Consider the following 26,026-nt stretch of genomic DNA (forward strand, 5'->3'; position numbering starts at 1 on the left):
AACGAGGTGACAGCACGAAGTCGAGCTGCAGGGCTCCAGCGTCCAGGGACACTCAGCTCCAGCCAGGCCCCACGGAGGACCCAGACGCAGGGCAGGGAGGACACCGTCCCTCCCGATGTCCCCAGAAGGGGGCGCTGACGTGGCTCCAGGGCCACCGTGGACTGTCCCCGCTCCCTGCAGGAGACACCCCTGTGCACGGAGCGCCACCTTCCCCCCTGATTGCTGGGCTGTGGCCTCCTCATGGGCAGCGTGGGAGGAGCCTGTAGCCATGAGCAGGTGACTGCCCGTCAGGTGCCAGCCCTGGTCGCCGGAGGCCCTGATTCACATGTGAGTACCTGCACCATGTGTGTGCATGTGTGCACATGCGTGTGCATGCATATGTGTATTTGTGTGTGTGCGTGTGTGTGCCTGTGTGTATGCGTGTGTGTGCTTGTGTGTGTACATGTATGCTTGTGTGTATGTGTCTATGCATGTGCATGTGTGTATACATGTATGTGTGTGCATGCATGCGTGTGTGTATGAGTGTGCTTGTGTGTACATGTATGTGTGTGTGCATCTATGCATGTGCGTGTGTGTGCGTGTGTGTATACATGTATGTGTGTGCATGCATGCATGTGCGTGTGTGTGCGTGTGTGTATACATGTATGTGTGTGCGTGCATGCATGTGTGTATGTGTGTGTATACATGTATGTGTGTGCATGCATGCGTGTGTGTATGAGTGTTCTTGTGTGTACATGTATGTGTGTGCATCTATGCATGTGCATGTGTGTGCGTGTGTGTATACATGTATGTGTGTGCATGCATGCGTGTGTGTATGAGTGTGCTTGTGTGTACATGTATGTGTGTGCAACTATGCATGTGTGTGCATGCGTGTGTGTATACATGTATGTGTGTGCGTGCATGCATGTGTGTGTGTGCGTGTGTGTGAGAAGGAGGCTGAGACCCCGTCGAAGCAGGCTCTGGAAGAGTCACCTGGGTGCCCCCGTGGGACATGAACTTCATGTCCTTGGCCTCCAGGGCCAGCTGCAGGCAGGTGGTCTTGCCCCAGGCCTCGGACACGCGGGTCAGCAGCTTCTGGGCACTCTTCTCTTCTTTCCGGTAGCACTCGGTGAAGACCCCTGGGCAGGAGGGAAGAGCCGAGTCACGACCCTGCCAGGTCCCTGGGGACAGGGGCGGGGCCCAGGCCAGGGTGGGAACGTGGGGCTGGATTCCCGAAGTGCCCATCCCAGGGGCCGGGCCCCAGGGTGACAACCCGGCACCTGCCCCATGGGCTCACCGACGGCCCTGTGCTCAAACTCGTCGGCCAGAGCCTGCATCTCCTCCAAGGTGTCCGTGTCCTCCTCCTCCTCGGACAGCGCCTTCAAGATCTTGCTGCAGGCCAAGGCGGCCACAGTGCAGTCCCGGCTCTGGGGGCCCAGGGTAGCACAGTGAGGACACGCAAGGCCCACGCCGGCTCGCCCAGGCTGGGGACCCGCCACTCCGCCCGGGGGCAGTGGGGCGACAGCAGTGAGCTGCGACAGCCCCAGCCCATGCACACAACTGGAGTCGCCCTCTCTGGTGGACTGTCCACTCTGCCTGCACGGTCTGCCCGATGGGCCTCAGGACTACAGCACCGCCTGGCCAGCCTGGGCTCAGCCAGCTTCGGTCCTGGAGAGGAAGAACCCACCCCTGCCCAGGGCTCAGCTGTGCCTTCTCCAGCCCTGGGCACCCGAGTCCCTCCTGGTGTCTCCACCCCCTGGCCCGCCCTCACCCCGCGGCCGAGAGCTGCCCATGGTCCCCATGCGGCTGTGCCCCAGGGAAGCGGCTGTCCTTACCTGAGCCCAGATGATGCCAGCCAGCTCCTGCCGGTTCTGGACAACAGCCCAGATAAGAAGGTCACGGACCGGGTCCATGGTGAAGGTGATGTGGTCTGATGTGCGCTTCTGTAGGTTCATTCCCTGCACCTGAAGGACAGCCACACTCACAGTCCTGCCCACCGCCCTGGGGCCCCGCCCATACCCCTGGAGTCCCGCCCACGGCTCTGGAGTCCCCGCCCACAGCCCTAGGGCCCTGCCCACAGCCCCGGAGTCCCACCCACGGCCCTGAAGTCCCACCCACAACCCTGAAGTCCCACCCATGGCCCTGGAGTCCCGGCCCACAGCCCTAGGGCCCTGCCCACAGCCCTGGAGTCCCACCCATGGCCCTGGAGTCCCTGCCCACAGCCCTAGGGCCCTGCCCACAGCCCTGGAGTCCCTGCCCACGGCCCTGAAGTCCCTGCCCACGGCCCTGGAGTCCCCACCCATGGCCCTGGAGCCCCACCCATGGCCCTGGAGCCCCGCCCACGGCCCTGGAGTCCCCGCCCACGGCCCTGGGGTCCTGGGGAGCCTGGGAGTGCAAGTCCCAATCCAGCTCCTACCCTCTGGATCACCCCCGGGGTCTGTTGGGGTGCAGGCCCCGCCCTCTCAGGATCACCCCCGATGCTGAGCGCTGCCACTGCCCTTTCCACCACCCCCAGGTCGGTCTCGTGCACACCGAAGTTCTGACAACCACTGTTCTGGAGACATCTAGAAGCATCTAGAAGGTGGAAGGGCCCTCGGCTCATGCCAGCCCTAGCTTCCTCCGTCTTCCTGCTGCCGACACGAGGCTGAGCCCCTGGGGGCCCCGCACAGTGAGTCCCACAGGGGAGACCATGGTGCCCCACGGCTCCAGCGCCCAGAAATCGTGTCTGGACCGACCGTTCCCAGGGGAGAGGACGTATCCCCCACATCACACGCGAAGCCACACTGTCCGCGGTTGCAGAAATGTCCTGAAGGCTTCTCTTTATAAGGAAACCGACCCGCTTCTAGGCCGCAGCACAGCCAACTGAACTTCTGCTTTGAACCTGCCTACACACGTTCCCGCCCAGCACCTTAAGGAAACCTCAAATCCCGACGGCAGGACCCCGGGGGCCGGCGCCTGAGACGCAGGCATGGCGCCCGTGAGAGCACCAGATCTGGTCCCAGCTGCTCCACTTCTGACCCAGCTCCCTGCACCTGGGAGCACAGCAGGAGACGGCCCGGGCGCTTGGGCCCCGCCACCCACATGGGAGACCCGGATGGAGCTCCCGGCTCCTGGCTTCCTCCCCGCCCAGCCTGGCCGTTGTGGCCATTTGGGGAACCTATCTCGTGTGTGTGTGTGTGTGTGTGTGTGTGTGTGTATAAAACTCTGCCTTTCAAATAGATAAACCAGTCCTTAAATGAAGAGGAGGAGGAGCAGCCGTGTCGTCCTTCGTCTGGGACAACGGACAGACTGAGAGCCTTAGAGGAAATGGACCGTTTTCTAGCAAGAAAAAAAAAGTGACCTGAACCTGACAGGCGACAGAAACAACTGGGAAAGAAACAGAGGAAACCGCCAAAGTTTTCACCCGAACCAGACTGGGCAGGGGACTCGGCCACGAGAGCCGGTCCGGGGCAGAGAGAGAGAAAACAGCTTTCCAGGGTTCCGCAGAGTCCCCGAGTCCAGCCGCAGTCGGAGGCAGGCTGCCGGCGGCGAGACCCGAAAAGCTGGCCAAGGAATCCGGCCTGGCATCACCCATGGCTGTGCCGCGGGCGGAGGAGGAAGCCAGGCCCGAAGCCCAGCCACAACCGGGGCCCTACAGCAAAGCACGGTGCTGTGCTGTGCAATACCCACCCACGCCAGCGGGGGGAGCTCCGCAACACAGACTGAAACAGCAGCAGCGCTCCCAGCCCCAGACCTCAGGGATCCCGAGGGGCGGGGGTCGTTCCTGGCCTGTCCACTCGAAGGCCCCAGGACTCCTGGGGGCCAGACCCCGGCTCAAGGCAGAGGGGGTCGCTCCCCACGCGAAATCTTTGAATTGTGAGCCGCTAAAATTCCTATGGGGAGGCCCAAACCCTCAACGTGGCTGCAGGATTGGAAGTCTTGGGGTGCGGCCCCCATCCCGTAGGAGGAAGAAGACCCCGGGAGCTCCTCCCACACGGCCACAGCGGAAACCACCCGACAGGCACCCCAACTTCCCAGCGCAGCCCCCAGCGCCGCGGCGCCCGTTTCCCTCTCAGAGCCCAGGCCGGATCGCTGGACCACGAACGTGGGCGGGGTTGTCACCAGCACGTACTTTGGGCTTGTTGGGGGACACCAACAGCCGCCGCGAGCGCTGGCGGTCGTTGTGGCCGGGCCCCGGGTACAGGAGCTGCGTGAAGTCGCCGAGCAGCTCGCGCAGCACCTGGGCCACGTGGTGCATGATGTGCAGGGTGTCCTCGGGACCCTCGTCCTGCACCTTCTTCAGCTTGCGGTTGAACAGGCAGGACTTGAGGTTCTGGTAGAGGCGGCACAGCGTGTCACAGCTGGCGAAGTCCGTTAGCTGCACCCCGTGCTCCAGGAAGAGCTTGACAAACTCGGGCTTGTTGGAGATGAGGGCGTCCTCCAGCATGGGGTACAGATCTGAGGGCTGAGAGCCGGCCCGTGTGGGTGACCCCGCAGGGGGTCCACACGCAGCCACCTCCCGGGGCAGCCCCCAGGGCCCTACCTTCCACTGCCACTCGTCGGTGAAGATCTCGCTGCGGGCGATGTCCACACGGTTCCAGGCCACTGCCAGCTTCAGCTGGTGGACCCAGTTCTCGTGGCCAAAGTGGTCCTGGCTCCGCGAGGCTGTGGGGAGGAGCTTGCGGGTCAGGGGCTTCACGCTGGGGGCCCGCCACGGCACCCCTGCGAGACAGACGCCCCTTCAGCCCACCCCCGCTCCCCCTGCCCGGCTCCTCCACGCCCAGCAGCAGCAACATCAGGAAACAGCCCCACGGCGGCTCCCTGGAAGGCAGGATTAGCTCAGAGATCCGGGAGCCACAGAATGTCCTCACCACTCGGCTGCGACCGCCTCCTGGCCAGGGCTCAGGTGCGGCTGAAGGGGGGGACTCTGGGGCTCCTTTAGCCTGCACTGAAAATTCACGAGACACTGGGATGGCCACAAAGGGGACGGCCAGCTCGGGCTGCAAGGGGGAGACGGAGCGAGGAGCTCCCACCCCAGCATCAGGTGGAGGGCGGGAGCACGGCCGAGGCAGCTGTCTCTCCACCAGAGCACCCCTCATAGAGAACCCCACCCACCAGAGCACCCCCTGATAGAGAAACCCCTGATAGAGAACCCCACCCACCAGAGCACCCCACCACCAGTGCACCCCACCCACCAGTGCACACCACCCACCAGAGCACCCCACCACCAGTGCACACCACCCACCAGTGCACCCCACCCACCAGAGCACCCCACCCACCAGTGCACCCCACCACCAGTGAACCCCCTCACAGCACCCCACCCACCAGAGCACCCTACCACCAGTGCACCCCACCCACCAGAGCACCCCACCCACCAGTGCACCCCACCCACCAGAGCACCCTACCACCAGAGCACACCCTCACAGCACCCCATCCACCAGTGCACCCCACCACCAGTGAACCCCCTCACAGCACCCCACCCACCAGAGCACCCTACCACCAGTGCACCCCACCCACCAGAGCACCCCACCCACCAGTGCACCCCACCACCAGTGCACCCCACCCACCAGAGCACCCCACCCACCAGTGCACACCACCACCAGTGAACCCCCTCATAGCACCCTACCACCAGTGCACCCCACCCACCAGAGCACCCCACCACCAGTGCACCCCACCCACCAGTGCACCCCACCCACCAGAGCACCCCACCCACCAGTGAACCCCCTCACAGCACCCCACCCACCAGAGCACCCTACCACCAGTGCACCCCACCCACCAGAGCACCCCACCCACCAGTGCACCCCACCCACCAGAGCACCCTACCACCAGAGCACACCCTCACAGCACCCCATCCACCAGTGCACCCCACCACCAGTGAACCCCCTCACAGCACCCCACCCACCAGAGCACCCTACCACCAGTGCACCCCACCCACCAGAGCACCCCACCCACCAGTGCACCCCACCACCAGTGCACCCCACCCACCAGAGCACCTCACCCACCAGTGCACCCCACCACCAGTGAACTCCACCCACCAGAGCACCCCACCCACCAGTGCACCCCACCCACCAGTGCACCCCACCACCAGTGAACCCCCTCACAGCACCCCACCCACCAGAGCACCCCACCCACCAGTGCATCCAACCCACCAGTGCACCCCACCCACCAGAGCACACCACCCACCAGAGCACCCACCCACCAGTGCACCCCACCACCAGTGCACCCCCTCACAGCACCCCACCCACCAGAGCACCCCCTGATAGAGAAACCCCTGATAGAGAACCCCACCCACCAGTGCACCCCACCACCAGAGCACACCACCCACCAGAGCACCCCACCCACCAGTGCACCCCCTGCCAGTATACCCCACCACCAGAGTACCCCAGCACCAGTGCACCCCAAGACCAGTGCACCCCACCCACAGGGCATCCCACCACCAGAGCACCCCACCTGCCAGAGCATCCTCTCACAGCACCCCACCCGCCAGAGCACCCCCTCGCAGCACTCCACACACCAGTGAACCCCAAGACCAGTGCACCCCCTGATAGAGAACCCCACCCACCAGTGCATCCCACCCACCAGAGCACCCCCTGCCAGTATTCCCCACGACCAGAGCACCCCACCACCAGTGCACCCCAAGACCAGTGCACCCTCTCACAGCACCCCACCCACCAGTGTACCCCAAGACCAGTGCACCCCCTCACAACACCTCACCACCAGTACACCCCAAGACCAGAGCACCCCATCCACTAGAGCACCCCCTCCAGCAACCCCGCACCCCACCCCCACCTTTGAGCAGCGCCTGCAGGATGGCCACGTCCACGTCCTGCTGGCCGTCCTTGCCCTCCCGGAAGACGGTCAGCAGCTGCCTCTGCCGGACGATGTCCTGGATCTGCAAGAAGCATCTCCCGGTGAGAGCCGCGGCCACGGGCACGTGTCAGCCCGGCCCTGGACGCAGGTCCCGCCCCTCGAGGGACCTGGGCCGCCACCTGCCCTCCCCACTGACACCACGGGGAAGGGGAAGACGCCAGGATCACACGTGGGAAACACGACCCACAGACCCCTCCCCTTAACGGTGACACGGCACCTGCTGGACACAAGGCCCCTCCTCCATGTCCACCTGCCCGGGCCCAGCTGCTCCGCACCTCAGCTGCCTGCCTGCATACCTGTCAATCATCCAGCCAGCCAGCCAGCCAGCCCGCCATCACCTATCTGTTGATGGACCTGACTCCCCATCTATCCATCCATCCACTACTCTATATCCATCATCACCCACCTAAGGTGTGTGTCCATGTATCTAGCCAGTAGCTATCCACGTCTGCCTGCCTGTGTATCCATCCACCTGTGTAACACCCGTGCGTGTACTTGTCCACGTACACCTGCAGTCTGTAGATCTATTGGCCAGTCAGCCAGGTAGTGATCTCGCCCGCTCATCTACCCCTCCACGGGTGTGTGTCTATCCGCCCAGCTACCTGTCCGTCAACCCCTGTATCTATCCGCCCACCATGTGGCTGTCTCTCTGTATCTCTCCATTCACTCACCTACCCGTCTTGCTGTCCACCCACCCATGCATTTACCCATCTACCCATGTGTGTGTCTGTCCACCCATGCATTTATCCATCTACCCGTGTGTCTGCCTGTCTGTCCACCCACCCATTCATTTACCCATCTACCCATGTGTGTGTCTGTCCACTCATGCATTTATCCATCTACCCGTGTGTCTGCCTGTCTGTCCACCCACCCATTCATTTACCCATCTACCCATGTGTGTGTCCATCACTCATGCATTTATCCATCTGCCTGTGTCTGTCTGTCCACCCACCCATTCATTTACCCACCTACCCGTGTGTCTGCCTGTCTGTTCACCCACCCATTCATTTACCCACCTACCCGTGTGTCTGCCTGTCTGTTCACCCACCCATTCATTTACCCATCTACCCGTGTGTCTGCCTGTCTGTCTGTCCACCCATGCATTTACCCATCTACCCGTGTGTCTGCCTGTCTGTCTGTCCACCCATGCATTTACCCATCTACCCATGTGTGTGTCTGTCCACTCATGCATTTATCCATCTACCCGTGTGTCTGCCTGTCTGTCCACCCACCCATGCATTTACCCACCTACCCGTGTGTCTGCCTGTCTGTTCACCCACCCATTCATTTACCCACCTACCCGTGTGTCTGCCTGTCTGTTCACCCACCCATTCATTTACCCACCTACCCGTGTGTCTGCCTGTCTGTTCACCCACCCATTCATTTACCCACCTACCCGTGTGTCTGCCTGTCTGTCCACCCATGCATTTACCCATCTACCCATGTGTGTGTCCACCCACCCATGCATTTACCCATCTACCCGTGTGTCTGCCTGTCTGTCTGTCCGTCCACTCATCCACCAGCTGTCCAAATATCCAGCACGCTGTCCCCCGCAGCTGCTCCTCCTCCAGCAGCTCCTCCGCCTTGCGGCCAGAGTGTGCCCTGCACAACTGCATCTCACCAGGGTGCCCCACGAGCACCTGACCCCTCCCTGTCGCTCCCTAGCCTGACCGCCCTGTGCTCACCTGGAGGAGCCCTCAGCCCTCCCCCGCCTCCGGGCCCCAGAGCCCCCCACCCCTCAGGGTCCAGCTTCCACGGCAACTCCACGATGCTCCCCGGCTCGCACCGGCCCCAGCTGCATCCGCCTCCTCCAGAACCTAACCTTGCCCTTGGCGCGCAAGAGCGGCTGCCGCCACCGAGCACAGCTATGCTGGTGCCACACTTGGCACCCCACACGCCGGGCCCCGTCCCGCCAGCTGTGCCAGGCGCTCCCAGTCCCTCTGCTGCAGGTGAGGAGAGAGGAAGCCGCCGCTGGCCCCAGGGCGGTGAGACCCCTCGGTGGACGCCCGTCTCCCGCCTGTGAGACTGCCGAGCCCTCCCTCAGTGTAGACCAGGCCCAGAGAGCTCTGTGGAAGGGACGGCGCTGGCCAGCGGTGCCCCCGACGCAGCTGTTGGAAACGGCATGGTCTGGGCTGCACTTGGCAGTGGAGCGTGGACAGGCAGCTCTGGACGACAGGAAATCGGACTCGGCTCGGAGCTGCCCAGTGCCGTCCAGCTCAGGGCAGAGGCGCCGGGGGCCTGCCGGCCGTTCCCCGAAGTGGGGGCTGGGTCGCCATCGGGCCCCTCGGACACAAGCGTCTCACCGGACCCTGGTGTCCCCAGGCGGCCACAACGGGGGCCCTGTGCTGCCCAAGGTGCCGCAGCCCCGCCCGGGCCAGCAGGTCACAGCCTAACAGTTGTCCCTGCAGGCTGTGGCCGGGGCCTGGCTGCCCACAGGACCCAGGCCAAGCGCTGCTCCACAGGTAGCCCTGAAGGTGCGGGAGCCCTGACCACACTTTCCCTCAAGGAGCCACAAGGATGGAGCAGCCTGGCGGCTCTGCCAGCCCTGGACCCTGCAGGAAATAGAGGTCAGGGGACCCCCAAGTCCCGGGGTTCTGAGTGAGACAAACGGCGAGGTTGGCTCAACCACAGCCACCCGCAGGGGCGGGGCATGCTCGGCCGGAGCTCCTGGGACGAGGGCTGCCCAGCTCCGCCCTTCACACCCACCCTTTGGGGTCATGGCCATCGGCTCACCAGGGGCACCCAGGATCCAACTTCCGGAGGGGACTGGCCACTGCTGAGGCCACCCAGCCTCAGGTGACCTGGGGGAGGAGCCACAGGACACCCTGGCAGCCACACTGCCAGGCAAGGCACAGGTGTCCAAGCATCTCAGAGCCAAACGGCTGAGTCGGGGGTGACCGTGGCCCTGCCAGGGCCAGCATGGGGAGGGGCCCTCAGGCCGTCCGAGCTGGCAGAGCGCCCTGCCCGCCACCTCTGGGATCTGGCTGCCCGAGGCGCCGGCCTTTTGAAGGGGGAGGCGGCTATGAAAAGCGAGCAGGCTGGACACAGTGCCCAGCTGTGGCTTGGATCCCGGACAGAAAAAACACATTAGTGGGAAAACGGGAGTCAAGGAGCGGGCTGAGTGCGGCCGGCGGTCACCCCTGGGGCCGCTCAAAGCGCTCCAAAACAGGAGGCTGCTGGGGGCTGGCAGCCAAGGGCCCCGCCCGCCCAGGAGGGCCGCCCCCAGCCTCCCCACTGCAGGGTCGGCCTCCACTGCCTGTCCCCCCCCCCGCAGAGGGCACCCCCACAGGGAGCAGCACAGCAAGGCGGGGGGAGGTGTAACTCACCCCACTCCCACACGGATGTTCCCAGCCCCTCCCCACCTCGAGAGTCCCCCTGGATGTGTCCACTTGAGGGGTGCACAGTCAGTCTCTCCCCCGGGGGTACAGGTCAGGTGAGCCCCCCACCCCAACTACCCCCCTTCCCCAGGGCGGGCTCAGGGCAAAGCCATCCCAGTGACGTGAGACCCGAGGTCCCCGGCCAGGCCCAGGACACGCAGGGCCCACGGCTGCCCCCGCCCCACTCATCTGCTCTGAGCTCCCGCCTGGGCCACACGGTGGGGGCGGGGGGGCTCCCACTCCTCCCGCCCTGCCTCCCTCCTTGCCGGCCTGGAGGGCCTCCATTAATCTACCTGGGAGGCCGTGAGCCTGGCCTGGCCCCACCTCACTCCCCAGTACCCAGCAACTCCCCTGCCGCCCCAGCCTCAGCCAAGGCCTCCCCTGCGCCCTCTCAGCCCCCAGCAGCCGCGCCCCTGCGCGCCCAGCTCGGCCTCACCATCTTGGTCCACTCTACGATGCTGCGCTCCGTGAAGGTCTCAAACGCCTCCTGGAAGAAGAGGCTCAACTTCTGCTGGATGACGGCGACGGTGATGGCAGAGATGGGCAGGCCGGCCACCTGCGCGATGACGTCGGCCACGCGGCCCGAGCCCTCCACCACCACGCAGGGCGTGCCGCAGGTGATGGCGTTGTAGATGGTCTGTGGGGGGTGCACGTGGGCACAGAGCTCGGGCAGCGGCCAGGCTCAGGGCCATGTCTGTCCACTCGCTGCCCCCTGGCTGCAGGGGGCGCTCATCGCCAGGGGCCCCCCTGCTGAGGGGGTGGCAGCGCCACTCGGCATCACCGCAGTGAGAGCTCCCGACGTCACCACCCAGCGACCCGCACCTGGACGCACAAAGGCCCCGAGGGGGACCAGAGCCCGGGGGAGACCCCCAGGGCCCAGCCTGCGCCTGCTGCAGGAGGGCCCTTGTGACAAAGCCACCCACAGAAAGGCCACCTTCCCGTGAGTGATGCCCTGAGTGTGGCCGCAACGGGGGACTCGGCCCACGGACCCTGTGGAGACCCCACGTGCCACGATTCCTGTCCAGCCTGGACAGCCCCGGGGTCATAAAATGCCACAGGCCACACCCCCGAGGTGTCCGCCGAGGCTGCTGGTGCCCCAAAGGGGGCCATGCCCCAGGGAGCCACAGCTACTGCTCCCACATCTGGGCGGGGCCTCAGGCCTGGACTGGGCCAGGGTGGGCTTCTGGGAGCCGCTGCTGTCCCCACTGGGGTCCTGGAGCACTGAGACTCCAGCCCTCTCCTCGCCCCAGGGCCCACCCCTAGGGCCCGCCTCCTACTCCTGTCCATCAGCAGCTGCCTGGGCCACCACGTCCACCCCGGCCAGAGCCACGGAGCAGCCCCTCAGCCTTCTGGGAAACAGCCCTGTCCCGTGGGGCCGCTCTTTCCCACATCCCGGGCGCAGCCCCCACCCACCTCCCCCGGAGCCCAAACTCACGTGCAGCGTGCCAGGGCCCCCCTCCAGCACCACGCACACGATGGGGATCTTGATGGCCATGCCTGGACAAAGCACAGAGCCCGAGTGAGGGGACCTGGGGTTGCCCGCCCCAACCCCAGTGTAGCCCCAGCTGAGGCCTCCGTGGGGAGGCGTGGTCAGTGACAAGCAGCTTTGGAGGGGCCTCAGACCCTGCTGCAGATTGGCAGGTGCAGGAGCACCCTGGCAGCCATGCCTGTCCCACAGCTGGGCGGGGCTGCAGGCCTGGCCTGGGGCTGGGACGGGCTTGCGTGCATCCCCCCCATGGCCATGTCTGTCCTCTCGCTGCCCCCATCCCGCCCGACTCCCCTCCACCCGCAGGGACAACCCCTGCGCACTGAGGCACCCCCTGGTGGGAAGGGCGGGAGAGCAACCACCACGGCACTGAGTGTGAGGAGAGCCGGGGAGGAGGCCCGGGAGACTGCGGCCCACGGCTCCTGCTGCCACGCCTGTCGGCCGCCCGCTGCCCCTGGCTCCCGGCGCCCCGCTCACCGCCTTTCCCCTTCGTCTGCTCCGATATGAACTTCTCCAGCGTGGCCCTCAGCGGGATCTCCACCCCGTACTGCCCGTGGGTGCCGTCGTCCACCAGGATGAAGTGGGAGTGGTTGCTGTCCAGGCAGGTGAGGCTGCCCTGGCCCTCCTCGTCCACGCTGTACTCTGCGGTGAAGTCCCCCTGGGACGGCTGGGGAGGCAGACACAGAATGAGCAAACCCGCAGCCAGGGAGCCCGGGGGACCTGCGGCTGCGGCCTCGTTTGGAGAAAGAATCTCCAGGGGATCGGGACAGGGGCCCCAGCCGGGCAGGATGGACCCGCACCGTCCCTCAGGGCCCAAAACTCGACGCCAGAATCCCAGGCCGCATCTCGACCCGTGAGTCCCACGGATATGAACGTGGAAGGGGCTGGAAGGAATGAGAAGCGTGGTCCGGCATGGCTGCACCGGGGCAGGGCGCCGGGCTGGATGTGGGCGCCACGCTCCATGTGGGAGGCAGAGCCGCGAGCCAGGAACTGAGCTCTTTTAGTAAAGAAACTTCCAGAAAGCATCGAGGGCACAGCCTGGGGCTTCTCGCAAAATGCAGACGCAGACAGACACGGAGAGGGGAGAAGCAACAGGCAAAAAAAAACCTAGAACTTGATGCCTCGGAACACTCTCAGCTTTCAGACCACACATAATGGGAACACAGGAGCTGCGCTGAGACGCGTTCTCCCGGGAGGCAGGGGAAGCGAGGCCAGAGACGGCGTCAGGGAGGCAAGCACGGGTTCACGGAACCAGCGCACGCACAGCGCACCAGGGCAAGCTGCACACGTCTGCAAACCCGCACCCGAGCTGCAAGAAACCACACAGCCCCGGCCACTCCCCCTGGCCCAGGCCCCTCCCCCCGTCCTCAAAGTCAGGAGCCTGGCACCCCTGTGCGGACCCATCCCGCAGCCAAACGAGGGGCCTGTCCTGGCTCACTCCTGGACACAAGGGTGCGGCATGGCCGGAACCCAGCCAGGGCCCCTGCGTCCTGCCTGGCTCTCCCCAAGCCCACCCGGGCCCCACTCACCGTGCGGCGGATCAGGCTGTCCCGGTTGTGAATGGTGCCCCACGTGGCCACCCCGATGGTGACGACGCCCCTCTCTCTGCAGCTGCTGCTCAGACTGAAGTCCCGCACCGCCTCCCCGACCTGCTTCATCACCCCGGTGTGGGAGCCCCCGGTGATGATCCAGGCCCCTGGGGAGAGCAGACGCCCGCTGAGTGTGACACGCACCTGCCACGGGGAACCTGTGCCTGCGTCTCGCTCGGGAGCCTGCAAACCTCCGGGGGAAGAGGCTCCACAGCCCGAGGAAGGGGTCTCAGGGACAGTGGCTCCACGTCACAGCTCGGGGACGAGGTGCTCCCACTGCTGGGGGCGGGCGGGGCGCAGGAACAGGGACCCCAGCTTCCGATGCCCCACCCTCACGCCCTGCTCCCCTGCTGCCCCTCCAGGTCCCCGCACCGGGGATTCCTGGGCCACAGAGCAGGAGCCCAGGTGGGGGCTGGGCCGTGGCGATGGCACCACCTGGGTCACGTTCAGCACGAGCTGAACCAGAGCCCATAAACCCAGGCCCGGCAGCCGAGGTAGTGTCACCCGGAGAAAAAACGCAAACAACAAAATCCCTCCAGGGCTGGGGCAGCGGCGGGGAGAGCAGGGACAGCGACCTCGGGCACACAGCAAGACCCAGCCCCACAGGACCAGGCTTCGTGGGAGGCGTGGGCGTGGACAAGGCGGGGCAGAGGCAGAGGGGAGAAAGCTGGGGCAAAGCCGATGGGGCCCGGAGCCTCACCGCCTGGCCTGGCCTAGGCGAAGACCTCGCTCAGGCATGGACCAGGGCAGTGAGGCCGCCCCCACGCCCCTGTTGTGGCCAGACCCCAAGATGCACTGGGTGACCCCAGGATGCACTGAGTGACCCCAAGATGCACTGGGTGACCCCAGGATGCACTGGGTGACCCCAGGATGTAGAGTGACCCCAGGATGCAGAGTGACCCCAGGATGCAGAGTGACCCAGGATGTAGAGTGACCCCAGGGTGCAGAGTGACCCCAGGATGTAGAGTGACCCCAGGATGCACTGAGTGACCCCAGGATGCAGAGTGACCCCAGGGTGCAGAGTGACCGCAGGGTGCACTGAGCGACCCCAGGGTGCACTGAGTGACCCCAGGATGTAGAGTGACCCCAGGATGCAGAGTGACCCCAGGATGTAGAGTGACCCCAGGGTGCACTGGGTGACCCCAGGATGTAGAGTGACCCCAGGATGCACTGAGTGACCCCAGGATGCAGAGTGACCCCAGGATGCAGAGTGACCCCAGGATGTAGAGTGACCCCAGGGTGCACTGGGTGACCCCAGGATGCAGAGTGACCCCAGGATGTAGAGTGACCCCAGGATGTAGAGTGACCCCAGGATGCAGAGTGACCCCAGGATGTAGAGTGACCCAGGATGCAGAGTGACCCCAGGATGTAGAGTGACCCCAGGATGCAGAGTGACCCCAGGATGTAGAGTGACCCAGGATGTAGAGTGACCCCAGGATGTAGAGTGACCCCAGGGTGCACTGGGTGACCCCAGGATGTAGAGTGACCCAGGATGTAGAGTGACCCCAGGATGTAGAGTGACCCCAGGATGCAGAGTGACCCCAGGATGTAGAGTGACCCAGGATGCAGAGTGACCCCAGGATGTAGAGTGACCCCAGGATGCAGAGTGACCCCAGGATGTAGAGTGACCCCAGGATGCAGAGTGACCCCAGGATGTAGAGTGACCCAGGATGCAGAGTGACCCAGGATGTAGAGTGACCCAGGATGTAGAGTGACCCAGGATGCAGAGTGACCCCAGGATGCACTGAGTGACCCCAGGATGCAGAGTGACCCCAGGATGCAGAGTGACCCAGGATGCAGAGTGACCCCAGGATGCAGAGTGACCCCAGGATGTAGAGTGACCCCAGGGTGCACTGGGTGACCCCAGGATGTAGAGTGATCCCAGGGTGCACTGGGTGACCCCAGGATGCACTGAGTGACCCCAGGATGCAGAGTGACCCCAGGATGCAGAGTGACCCCAGGATGTAGAGTGACCCAGGATGTAGAGTGACCCCAGGATGTAGAGTGACCCAGGATGCAGAGTGACCCCAGGGTGCACTGGGTGACCCCACACAGCACTGGACAATCCCAGGAGGAGCTGGATGACCGGTGGGAGACCCCAGGCTCCCCTGCCCCCACAAGGGCTCCCAGGGCCTCCTATGGCTCCTGCTGCTGCCATGCAGGCACACCCCTCTGTGGCTGCTACGAGTGGGGCCCTGCCGCGCCGTTAGGTCTCCGGTGGGCTTCGTGTCCTCACGAAGGGGGCTGCAGGGACCCCCGCCCCGCCGTCTGCCCATGAGCCGACCCCGTGTCTGCCAGCAGCACCCAGAACCACAAGAAACCAGGGTCCCTGTAACGTCGTGTCACAGGTCGCGACCTCAGAGCCCCTCACCCACTGCCTCCCGAGGGGACCTCCTGGCTGTCACTCCGCCCACGCGCACCGGCCTGGCCTGGCCTGGCTCTCACCTCTGCCGCCACCCCAGCGGCCCGGAGACAGGGACGGCCTCTCCCCCTCCCGCTGGCCCCGGCCCCACAGCCACGCGGCCTGGGCCATGGGCATCACGGGTACCTGTGGTCTGCGCCACCTTGACCAGGCCCCTGCGGAAGATGCTCTTCAGCCGCGGCTTCATGTTGAAGTTCTTGGCGCCCCCGGTCACCGAGATGAGGAGGCTGGGGACCTCCAGGTCCCAGTGCTGGGTCATGAGGTGGTACAGGACGCTGGGCGGCGTATCCTGGGCGACGCGCACGTACTGCAGGGGTCAGGGCACAGCAGTGGGCAGCCGGGTTCAGCAGGCGGCGCTGTCCACCCGCCCCGCCACCCCGGCCCTGAGCCCGGCAGCTCAGCCCCGGAGCATGGCAGCTGTCACTTGTGGGGGTGGGGCCTCTGAGGGGGACCAGACGCCAGTGCCAAGCCCAGGGCCCTGCAGCCGCAAGCAATGTGACACAGCCTCGGACAATGCCCGCTGGGTGGAGGACACCAGGCACCTGAGCCTCAGACCCAGCAAGGAGTGAGCGGGGCAGGGACCCGGGAGAGAACAGCACCCGCTCTGTCTCCACGTCTCAGGATCAGCTCAGCCGTCACGGGCGCCCTCCGCCCTGACCTTGGCCTCCTAGGGCTGCCCGCCGCCCATCCCACGCATCCCCCCTCCCGGGGGGGGCGGTTCTTGCTGGGGGCGGGGAGGTAGCCTCTGTTCCCCAGGAGCCCCCGGGGCCTCGTCCTCTCTCTGCTCGGCCATGTCGGTCACCTGGCCTGGCTCACCCACCCAGACCCGAGAGTGGTCACAGAGCCCAGGAAATGGCCAAGGTGACCTCAGAGCGCGCGGGTCCCAGCTCGGCCGCTGCCTGGGTTCCAGCCCAGCCGCTCCGCTTCTGCCCAAAGCCCCTGGCAGAGAACCGGGCGAGGGCTCAAGTCTGGGCCCCTGCCACCAACAAGGGGGATTCGATGCAGCTCCTGGCTCCTGGCTTCAGCCTGGCCCAGCCCTGGCTGCTGCAGGCATATGGCAAGTGAACAGACACACAGAAGACCCCTCTGAGTCTCTGTCTCTCTCTCTCTCCCTCCCCCTCTCTCTCTCCATGCCCCCACTCCTCCCTTCAGGTGGAGGAAAATAGGTAAACATTCTTCTTAAAGACCTAATCTGCACCACAGGGGCAGCGGCCAGTCCCTGGTCAGAGCAGCAGGCCCCCGGGGCTGGCAGGTGCCCGCAGGACTTTGTCCCCAGACGCCCTCTCGCCGAGGGACTGAGCGCTGTCCTGGTCACCAGCTGTCCCCGTTGGACCTGCACAGAGGAGCTGGAGCCAGGAGGGCTCAGGGCTCAGGACCTGGACACCCACCATGGCCTTGAGCAGCGGGCAGGGCTCCTTACCTGAAGCCAGGTGAGAGCAGGGGGCCCTGGGGCCCCACCCCACCAGGGACCCCAGGCCACGAGGCCCCCTCCCCAGGACTGTCCTCCTCATCACCCTTGGCCAAGGGCCTTGGGGACACTTGGGGAGCTGGGGTGTCAGCAACCCCAGTGCTAAAGGAGATGCCAGCCCCACCCTCAGCACGGGGCAGTGGCGTCGGGAGCCCTGGCGGAAGCCTCCGGAAGCTGTGCCAGGCTACAGGGGGCGCTGCTGCGGGGACCACAGGGGCGGGGGGACCGCAACCTGGGCCTGGGCTCCCTCTGGCAGTCTCCGCATCTCCTCTTCTCCGGGCAGGCTCTGAGGCTCAGAGACCTCCGAGTGAGCCCCACCCCGGGCCCCTCCTTCCCACGATGCCCTGGGCTACCCAGCCAGAATTCACCAGAATCCGCCGGAATTTGCCAGCGTCCCGTGGGCCTGCACTGGCCACACTCTGGGACAGCACAGTCTGGGCCTCCTTCGGCACCTGGGGTGCTCGGGGCCCGTGTGCCCGCCCATCTCCCCGTCGCCCCGGGAAGCTCAGAGGTCCCCGTGTCACCGCAGCGCCAGCCGCCAGGCAGCGCGGGAGATGGAGCTCACCCTCCCCTGCTTCTGGCGCAGGCCCTTGAAGACGATGTCGCCGAAGGCGTCCGTGGGCAGCTCCTTGACGTGCGTTTCTGGATCCCATTTCTTGCCCTGTAAGGTGGGGGACTGGGGGACCGCCTCCAGGTGCTGCTCACGCGTGTAGCCACACTCACACGCCACCTTCCTGCAAGACACGGGGCACACGGGTCACCACGGAAGGAGTGGCCGCTCAGGTCCCTGCAGGGACAGGTGAGGGCGGGGCAAGGGACGCTCGCAGGGTGGGGCCTCTTTCTCCTGCTCCCCCCCAACACCAAGTATAAGTTCAGGCTGAGGACAAGTTAGATTCTGCGCCCAGCGGCAAGATCCAGGGGCAGCTCCACCCGGGACCCGGAGGCTCAGCCCACAAAACCCACGGCCGGGGCTCCACCAGGGGACCCAGAGAACCCGGGAACGAGGAAAGAATCAACAGCCACCATGTGGAGGGGGCGTGGCCGGGGGAATCCTGACCACCACATGGAGGGACGTGGCCGTGGGAATTCTGACCACCGCGTGGAGGGGGCGTGCTGGGGAGGGATGTGGAGGGGGCGTGGCCGGGGGAATCCTGACCACCACATGGAGGGACGTGGCCGTGGGAATTCTGACCACAGCGTGGAGGGGGCGTGGCTGTGGAGGGACGTGGAGGGGGCGTGGTCTGGGGAATCCTGACCACCACATGGAGGGACGTGGCTGTGGGAATCCTCAGACAAGGATCTAAGTGGCCATCGTGACTAAGCAGTCATGTCTGTGTGGAAACGTGAACAACGCTGATTCAGCAAAGACAGAGAACAGGAACCACATGCCACGTGGGGAATTCAGCAGTGAGAAATACAGAAACCTAAATCCTAAAGAAGCTCCCCAGATGGGCTCAGCAGCAGGCTGCAGGGGCCAGAGGAGGCGGACGGATCCTCGGGCCAGGAGGTGAAACCACAGAAGTCACCGCCACGGACCACAGATGGCAAATCAACCAAGGGGAGAGGGCGGGACAGGGCCTGGGGACGGTCACAGGGGCTCCACCCTGTCATTGATGGTCACCGGGGGGCGGGACGGGGCCTGGGGACGGTCACGGGGGCTCCACTCCTGTCATCGATGGTCACGGCAGGGGGGAAGGGGAGAGGGCGGGACGGGGCATGGGGACGGTCACGGGGGCTCCACTCCTGTCATCGATGGTCACGGAGGTGGGAAGGGGAGAGGGCGGGACGGGGCCTGGGGACAGTCATGGGGGCTCCACTCCTGTCATCGATGGTCACGGTGGGGGGAAGGGGAGAGGGCGGGATGGGGCCTGGGGACAGTCATGGGGGCTCTTCTCCTGTCACCGCAGCCCCGGGGGAGGTGGGGGGAGGGTCAGGCCCTCCCCATCTCCCCCCCCCCCCCGACCACAGCCTAAAGACGCAGCCGGAAGAAGCCACAGAGGCTGTCATGGCACAGCCCAGTCAGCCTCCAACACTCGGCCTCAGAGAGGCTCTGGGGACCCGGAAGACGGTGACCATCCAGCCAGAACCCCACTCAGCGGCGAGGAGGGGGGCGCTCCCCGGGTCGGCTCCCACAGCGAGGACCAGGGGCAGCTTGGCAAGCAGACACAAGCAGCACGAGGCCTGGGATCCTGAGGGAAGAAGTCACGGTGGCCACGGGACACCCGCTCCGTGGCCTGAATTCCCTGGGTTCAACCCTGTCTCTCGTGGGTCTTGGTTCACGGGAGGAAGCGCTTTAAATGCTTGAGGTGCTTCTTTTGTAAAGGTTTGTTTTCTATTTATTTGAAAGGCAGGGTTGGGGGCGGGGAGAGAGAGGTCCATCTGCTGGTTCACTCCCCAGATGGCTGCAACAGCCAGAGCTGAGCCGATCCAAAGCCAGGAGCCAGGAGCTTCTTCCGGGTTTCCCACGCAGGTGCAGGGGCCCAAGGACTTGGGTCATCCTCCACTGCTCTCCCAGGCCACAGCAGAGAGCTGGATGGGAAGAGGAGCAGCCGGGACTCGGACTGGCGCCCGCATGTGATGCCGGCACTGCAGAGGCGGTGTTTCTGCACCTCCCACATGGCACCAGTCGCTGCTTATGCAGCTCTGATAGTGACAACTTTAAACTGTCCAGGAGGAGATGTGCTCAGAAAAGTAGCCCAGAAAAGCCAAAGACAGCAGCCAGTGCTGTGGTGTAGCAGGTAAAGCTGCCGCCTGCAGTGCCGGCTCCCATGTGGGCGTCAGTTCGAGTCCCGGCTGCTCCACTTCCAATCCAGCTCTCTGCTGTGGCCTGGGAGAGCAGGAGAAGATGCCCAAGTGCTTGGGCTCCTGCACCCGCGTGGGAGATCTGGAAGAAGCTCCTGGCTCCTGGTGGTCATTTGGGAAGTAAACCAGCAGCAGATGGGAGATCTCTCTCTCTCTCCAACTCTGCCTTCCTAATAAATAAATATTTAAAAGAAAAGAGACAGGCAGTTTGTATTTTTAAAAAATAGGGTGCCATTACCACTCCAGATATAATTACTAGCCAGGCTGAAGGAGGCGATTGCTCAGCAATAAAAAAGAGCAAACCACCGACAAGCACACCCTGGGGGCTCTCAGGTGCTCCGCACAGAGGGCAAAGGTCACGCAGTGCCCGCTTCCACCTGTGTGACACTCGCACAGGGAGGAGGAGCAGGAGGAGGGGGAGGAGGGGGGAAGAAGGGGGAGGAGGAGGGTGAAGGAGGGGGAGGAGGGGGAGGAGGGGGCAGAGGGGGAGAAGGAGGAGGGGGAGGAGGGGAGGAGGGGGAGGGGAGGAGGGAGAGAGGAAGGGGGAGAATGAGAAGGGGAGGAGGGGAGGAGGGGGAAAGGAAGGGGGAGGATGAGAAGGGGCAGGAGGAGGGGACAGAGAGGGAGATGAGGAGGAGGGGGAGGGGGAGGAAAGAGAATAGGGTCAGGAAGAGGGGGAGGAGGGGAGAGGGAGGAGGGGAAAGGGAGGAGGAGGAGAGGAGGGGAGGAGTGGGAAAGGAAGGGGGAGAATGACAAGGGGGAGGAGAAGGAGGAGGGGAGGAGGGGGAGGGGGAGGGGGAGGGGGAGGGGTGAAGTAGGGGGAGGAGGAGGAGGGCCAGGGCTCTGACCCTCGGCTGCTCCTGAGGCAGATCCCGGTACTTGAAACCCCGCGGGGACCTCAGAGACCCCCGCGTGACCCCCTTCTGAGGGGACAGGACCTGGCTCCAAGGCAGGAAAGAAAGCCCGGCCCAGCGCTGCCCCCTTGCTCTCACTTCCAGGCTTGGTCTGTACCAAGTGGCCTCCTTCCCAGAGTCCCTGGGCCCCACCCTCGACAATCCGGAAACTGACCCAGAAAGGAATCAACCAGAACACATGCTGGGTGCCCAAGGGCCCAGAGACAGAGGTGACAGATGTGACAGATATAACAGACATGACATGAGACACGTGACATGAGACACATGACCTGACATACAGACATGACAGATACAGCACATGATAGACATGATATGCCAGACATGACACATGTGGCAGTTGTGAGACAGCATGATAGCTAGGACATGACAGATGTGACAGATATAACAGACATGACACGAGACACGTGACATGAGACACGACATGACCTGACATACAGATATAACGTACAACACTGATTGACATGACATGTCAAGACATGACACATGTGGCAGACGTGACACAGCATGATATGACAAGACAGCTAGAACAGACATGACTGATAGATACGACAATGACTGACCCCAGCTTGCAAACACTGGGGCTCACGCTGGACAGTCAGGGACACAGGGCTGACGCACAGAGATGTCTGTGCCAGCGGTGCACTGCGTCCCCCTCCACCGTGGGCGAGCACAGCAGGGGAGCACGCAGACCCCGCCTGGCCCCTACCCCTGGCCGAGCAGCCATGGGTCCCTCGGCCACAATGCTCGGTGGCGAGGAGCTGAGCCACACAGTCCCATCCGCCTCCGTGTGGCCAGCAGAAGCAAACCACAGCAAAGCCACGCCCCTTCCCCGCCCCCCTCGCTTCTGAGTGCACGGGGGGGGGGGGGGCAGCAGCTGCAGGGGTCCCACCCCAGCCTGCTCAGCACGTGCCGGCGCCAGCCCATGCTACAGACCCCACTCTTCCCACGGGGCACCCCGTCCTCCTCCTCTGTCCGCTGTCTCTCAGTACCTGCTCCAGGGTCCCGGGGACCCCGCAGTCCACACGCGAGTCTCTCATGGCCCCACTGCCAATCCAGCCCTGCTCCCGCCTGCACCCCGCGGTCTCGGCTCCGCCCTCTCTGCGGGAGCCGGAGCATCCAGACAACTGCCAGCACCTGGCGGCAGGTGCTCTGCCGGTTGTTGGGAGCAGCGACTAGAACGCTCTGGCTGTGTCCCAGGACACCGCGGCCGTCAGCCGGGCGAGGTGGCCGCCTGCGACCCCACCGGCGTGTGCTCCCCGCGCTGCCCCAGAGAAAGGATGCGCCCATCGGGGTGCCCACAGTTCCACAGGGACCCTCTCCTGCTCCCCAGGGAGGCTCCTCCTCCCCACAGCACCCAGGAAACAGGAAACAACTCAGCCTGCATCCCAGCCTGAAAGGGGAGACAAGGCAAAGCCACGAGGAGCCTATGGCCCAGGAGGGCTGCACGGCAGCGGTGGCACCTGCAAAGGCCCCAAAGGGGGAGCAGGAGCCCAGCAGTGGATGAAGACGTGAAGCGAGAACGTGGCCCAAGGCACCGGTGTGAACGGGGTGGCCGGGGGTCCCTGGGCAGTGCCAGAGCCGCCCCCAGGACAGCTCCCTGGGGAGGAGGGACCTGGGCCTGAGCCAGGGCCTCCACGTGCCCTCAGTGGGGCTGAGACCCCCAGCTGCACCCAAGAGCGAGGACGGCGGCCCCGTGCCACCCCACAAGCCACCCGCACCGCACACCTGAGTCTCTTCACCTGCAAGCAGAGTGGGCAGGCTGGCCCACTCCCCACGTGGGGGTCAAGTGGACACGCTCTGGGGGTGCTCAGCCTTAGTGGGCACCGGGATGTCCTGTCCACTCCGCAGAGGCTCTGCGTGCTCCGGGCGTCACTGGCCGCCCGGGGCAGAAGGGCGAGCAGGGAGCCTGGGACACAGGCGCCACTCACCCAGCATCCGAAAGCTTGCAGCTCTCCACGAAATACACGCACGCCTTCTTCTTGATGTTTTCTGGAATCCACGACCTGAGACTCTCTCGCTGAGGGCAGAGAGCGGCGTGAGGTTCCCGGGCCATGGAGTCGGTGTCCACCGGTGGCCACGCTGCGCCATGGCTACGCCCCCGACACGCATCAGGCCGCACCCTCTAACACACGGTGGGCTCCCAGGCGAGGGGGAACGAGCCCCCCACTCCTCCCCGGGGCTCCGCCCGCCTCCCCGCCTGGGAACCTGGGCCAATGCCCTGCCCTTGCTGTTGCCCACGCCCTGACCAGGGCGCCAGACATCGCCGGTGCGACCTGCACAGCTCCCCGGGGCTCCTGGTGCGAGGGCACCTGGGCCTCGTGGCGATGCGCCGAGCCCTCAGTGGGATGGAGGTGATGAAATCGGGGTGCAAGGGGCAGGGGGGCAGCCGATTCCCCAGTCAGCCCAGGACGGGAAACAGCTGTGCCAATCTCGCCGCTGCAGCCCCCCAGCCTTCCTCTCCCCGCTGTCCCTCAGCAGACTCCCCCACCCGGGCAGGACACGTGCCCACTCCGCGGTGCGGGCTGTGCCCACGAGGGCCGGCGCGAGCCCACCTTTTCAGTGTGGTCGATGGAGCCCTGCAGCCTCCGGTTGCCACGCAGGCTGTCGCTCCGCTGTATACGGAGGACCACCCCGTCCGGGACACTCCTGGGCGGCCCCCCAGAGCCCTCCTGCAGCTCCGAGCTGGCCTTCTGGGAGACCAGGGGCTCCATGCTGACCCGCGCTCGCCTCCTGCTGCTGGGACCGGGCTCTGGACAGAAAGCGAGAGAGGGAGATGAGGTCGGCGGGCCCAGAGCCTGCCTCTGCATCTGGCTTCTAGGGCCCAGCATCTCCAGAGGGCACGGCCCCGCCCCGGGCAGTCGGGAAGAGCACAGCTGAGCAGGGCCCTCACCTCCCCGGACCAGCGGGGCAGCAGCCGCAGCCGCCTGCTGAGAGCCCCCCGCCAGCCCACGATTCCACTTCCGCACAAGCCAATTCGCTTTCGCTTTCCAAAATTAAGAAAAGGACCCCAGTGCCCACAGAGTGCCTTCGAGAAGTGGCACAGCCCTGGCAAACAAGCCCACTTAACCAGAGCGGCTTTCAGTTTCTGTAGCCCTCACTGCGGTGCGGCGGCCACAGCGCCAAGTGGAAGTTGACCTGGCTGCGGGGTCACAGAAGGTGGGGGAAGGTCACCCGGGGTCAGGGCTCTGCTCCCTCTCCCCACGCCCTTCCCCCACCCGCCCGCCCCTCCACATCTGCTCACCGAACCCTCCCTGCCCACCTCGGGCAGTCACTCCCGGGTCCCTCCCGCCATCTCCGGGCCACACTCTGACACGCGCGCGCACACACACTCACTCACACACTCACACACCCTGCAGCCTCCCAGCACACGCACACTTGCACACACACTCACATATACCCCCCACAGCCTCCCAGCACACACACTCACACACACACCCTGCAGCCTCCCAGCACACACTCACACACACCCCGCAGCCTCCCAGCACACACACTCACACACACCCCGCAGCCTCCCAGCCTGCTGGGAGGTGGGAGCAAGGCAGGGTACTGTCCCTCCCTCCACAGCCAACCTGGCCTCCAACCTGCCCGTGCAGGGCTGTGGGCAAGACCCCACCAGGGGCCGAGGTCTGGAAGGGGTCGGGCCCGGGCAGGACGGACGATGGCGCCACGGGGGCCTTGACGGGGGCCGTCTCAGCACCCCCCGGGCCTCAGGCAGACTCCCGGGACCCCAGTGGCACCTGATCACGGGGAGGCCCCCCAGCCCCTGCCCTGCCAGGCCAGAAAGCCAGGGTCCAGCAGGAGCCGGTGCCTCAGTGGGTCCCACACCCTCCTCCCCGGCTCCTCCGTCCAACCCCCGTGGCTGCTCTCTGTTCCACACAGCACCTGGATGCCTGCTGGCCACCTGGGCTTACGGTCGAAATCCACACAAGCTGGAGCCTAAAACCTTTTGTAGTTAGAAGGAACAGCCAGGATCGGGTGCCTGGATCCGTGTCGGTACCAGAAGGACCTCCGTGACTGCTCCCTGACCCGGGCACCTGGCGGACACAGGACGAGCAAGCTGGGGCAGGCGGATTTCCAAAGCTGAACTCTGCCCCAATACCTCCTGGAGGAGAGAGGCCCTGGAGGAGCCCCAGAGAGGGCGGAGGGGTGGTGTTGCACCTGCCGTGGCCCCGGGTCAGGAAGAGAGGCCAGGAGCAGCAGGACTCGGCCCCACGCCCACGCTGGGCACCCAGTCCCGGGGTCTCCCCCAGCGCTGGGTACCCGCACTCAGCTGCCCCGCTGTAAGCCCGGTGGTGCCCCTCCCAGGCCTCTGAAAGCCACTTCTGTCAGCCACAGGCTGGGACCCCTGCCCTCTGGTCTGAGGAGCTGAAGTCCTTCAGCCCCCGCTTCGCCCGACTGGGACAAGGTCGCCCCTGTGGGGCACAACCTCCCCAGCCCCCCACAGACACCGCGAGGGATCCCGTCACCGCCTGGGCCTCTGGACCACCTCGCACCCGCACCCCTGCACGCACTCTGCACCGCGCCCCCGGACCCAAGCACAGCCTCCCGCCTGCCCAGCGCGGTCTCCGCAAGCCCGGGCTGCAGCAACGCGCCACTCACCGGGCCAGCGCCCCGCCCGCCCCGCACTGTCCTCCGCTGCACCCCCACCCCCGCTCCTGAGCGCGTGCCTGCAGCGCGCCCGGGTCGCGCACCTGCTCCGAACCTGCCCCGCGCCCCGCCTCACTCGCGCCGCAGCGCTAGCTGGGCCGCCCGCATCGGGGGCGGAGCGAACACCCTGCGCCCTGTGCCCCGCACCGCCCGAGACGCCCGCGGCGCGTTCTGCGGCACTGGGGCCCAGAGTGATGCCTGCGCGCCCCCGAGGCTGGAGCACGGAACAGGCAGGCGAGGCGGGGCTCTCACACCCCGCCCCCGAGGCGCCCCGCCTGCTGGTGCGGCCGCCCCCGAAACCCTGGGAACCGGCCTCGAAATGACCCGGACGTTCTGGAGCGGGAGGCGGGGCGCCAGTCCCAGGTGGACGCCACCCCCCAGACCCCGGGACCCCCTGCTGAGACCTCTCAGCCCACCTCGCAGCGGAACCCAAGCCCGGGACCTTCTTTGGGGGCGCTGGGCATCTGCCACACCAGGGCTGATGGGCACGACC

The 26,026-nt window shown here is 65.4% G+C and overlaps 1 protein-coding gene across 1 annotated transcript in view; it reads right to left on the minus strand.

Moving 5' to 3' along the window:
* TRPM2 (transient receptor potential cation channel subfamily M member 2) overlaps positions 1 to 25,763 on the minus strand; it is a 44,361-nt gene extending 18,598 nt beyond the window's left edge. The window contains exons 1-16 of the mRNA XM_051839924.3: positions 25,578 to 25,763; positions 24,769 to 24,920; positions 23,439 to 23,635; positions 22,815 to 22,903; positions 17,736 to 17,904; positions 15,829 to 16,009; positions 13,221 to 13,387; positions 12,169 to 12,358; positions 11,641 to 11,702; positions 10,642 to 10,842; positions 6,748 to 6,850; positions 4,502 to 4,623; positions 4,091 to 4,423; positions 1,815 to 1,943; positions 1,277 to 1,406; positions 973 to 1,118 (exon numbers count right to left, since the gene is read on the minus strand). Of these exons, the coding sequence (XP_051695884.2) occupies positions 973 to 1,118; positions 1,277 to 1,406; positions 1,815 to 1,943; positions 4,091 to 4,423; positions 4,502 to 4,623; positions 6,748 to 6,850; positions 10,642 to 10,842; positions 11,641 to 11,702; positions 12,169 to 12,358; positions 13,221 to 13,387; positions 15,829 to 16,009; positions 17,736 to 17,904; positions 22,815 to 22,903; positions 23,439 to 23,597 (2,181 nt within the window). The 5' untranslated portion in view covers positions 23,598 to 23,635; positions 24,769 to 24,920; positions 25,578 to 25,763. The remainder of the gene's footprint in view (positions 1 to 972; positions 1,119 to 1,276; positions 1,407 to 1,814; positions 1,944 to 4,090; positions 4,424 to 4,501; positions 4,624 to 6,747; positions 6,851 to 10,641; positions 10,843 to 11,640; positions 11,703 to 12,168; positions 12,359 to 13,220; positions 13,388 to 15,828; positions 16,010 to 17,735; positions 17,905 to 22,814; positions 22,904 to 23,438; positions 23,636 to 24,768; positions 24,921 to 25,577) is intronic.
* Between the last annotated feature and the right edge of the window lie 263 nt (positions 25,764 to 26,026).

Source organism: Oryctolagus cuniculus, chromosome 4, assembly GCF_051225735.1.
Source record: "Oryctolagus cuniculus isolate XC-2025 breed Fujian yellow rabbit chromosome 4, ASM5122573v1, whole genome shotgun sequence".
Lineage (NCBI taxonomy): Eukaryota > Metazoa > Chordata > Mammalia > Lagomorpha > Leporidae > Oryctolagus > Oryctolagus cuniculus.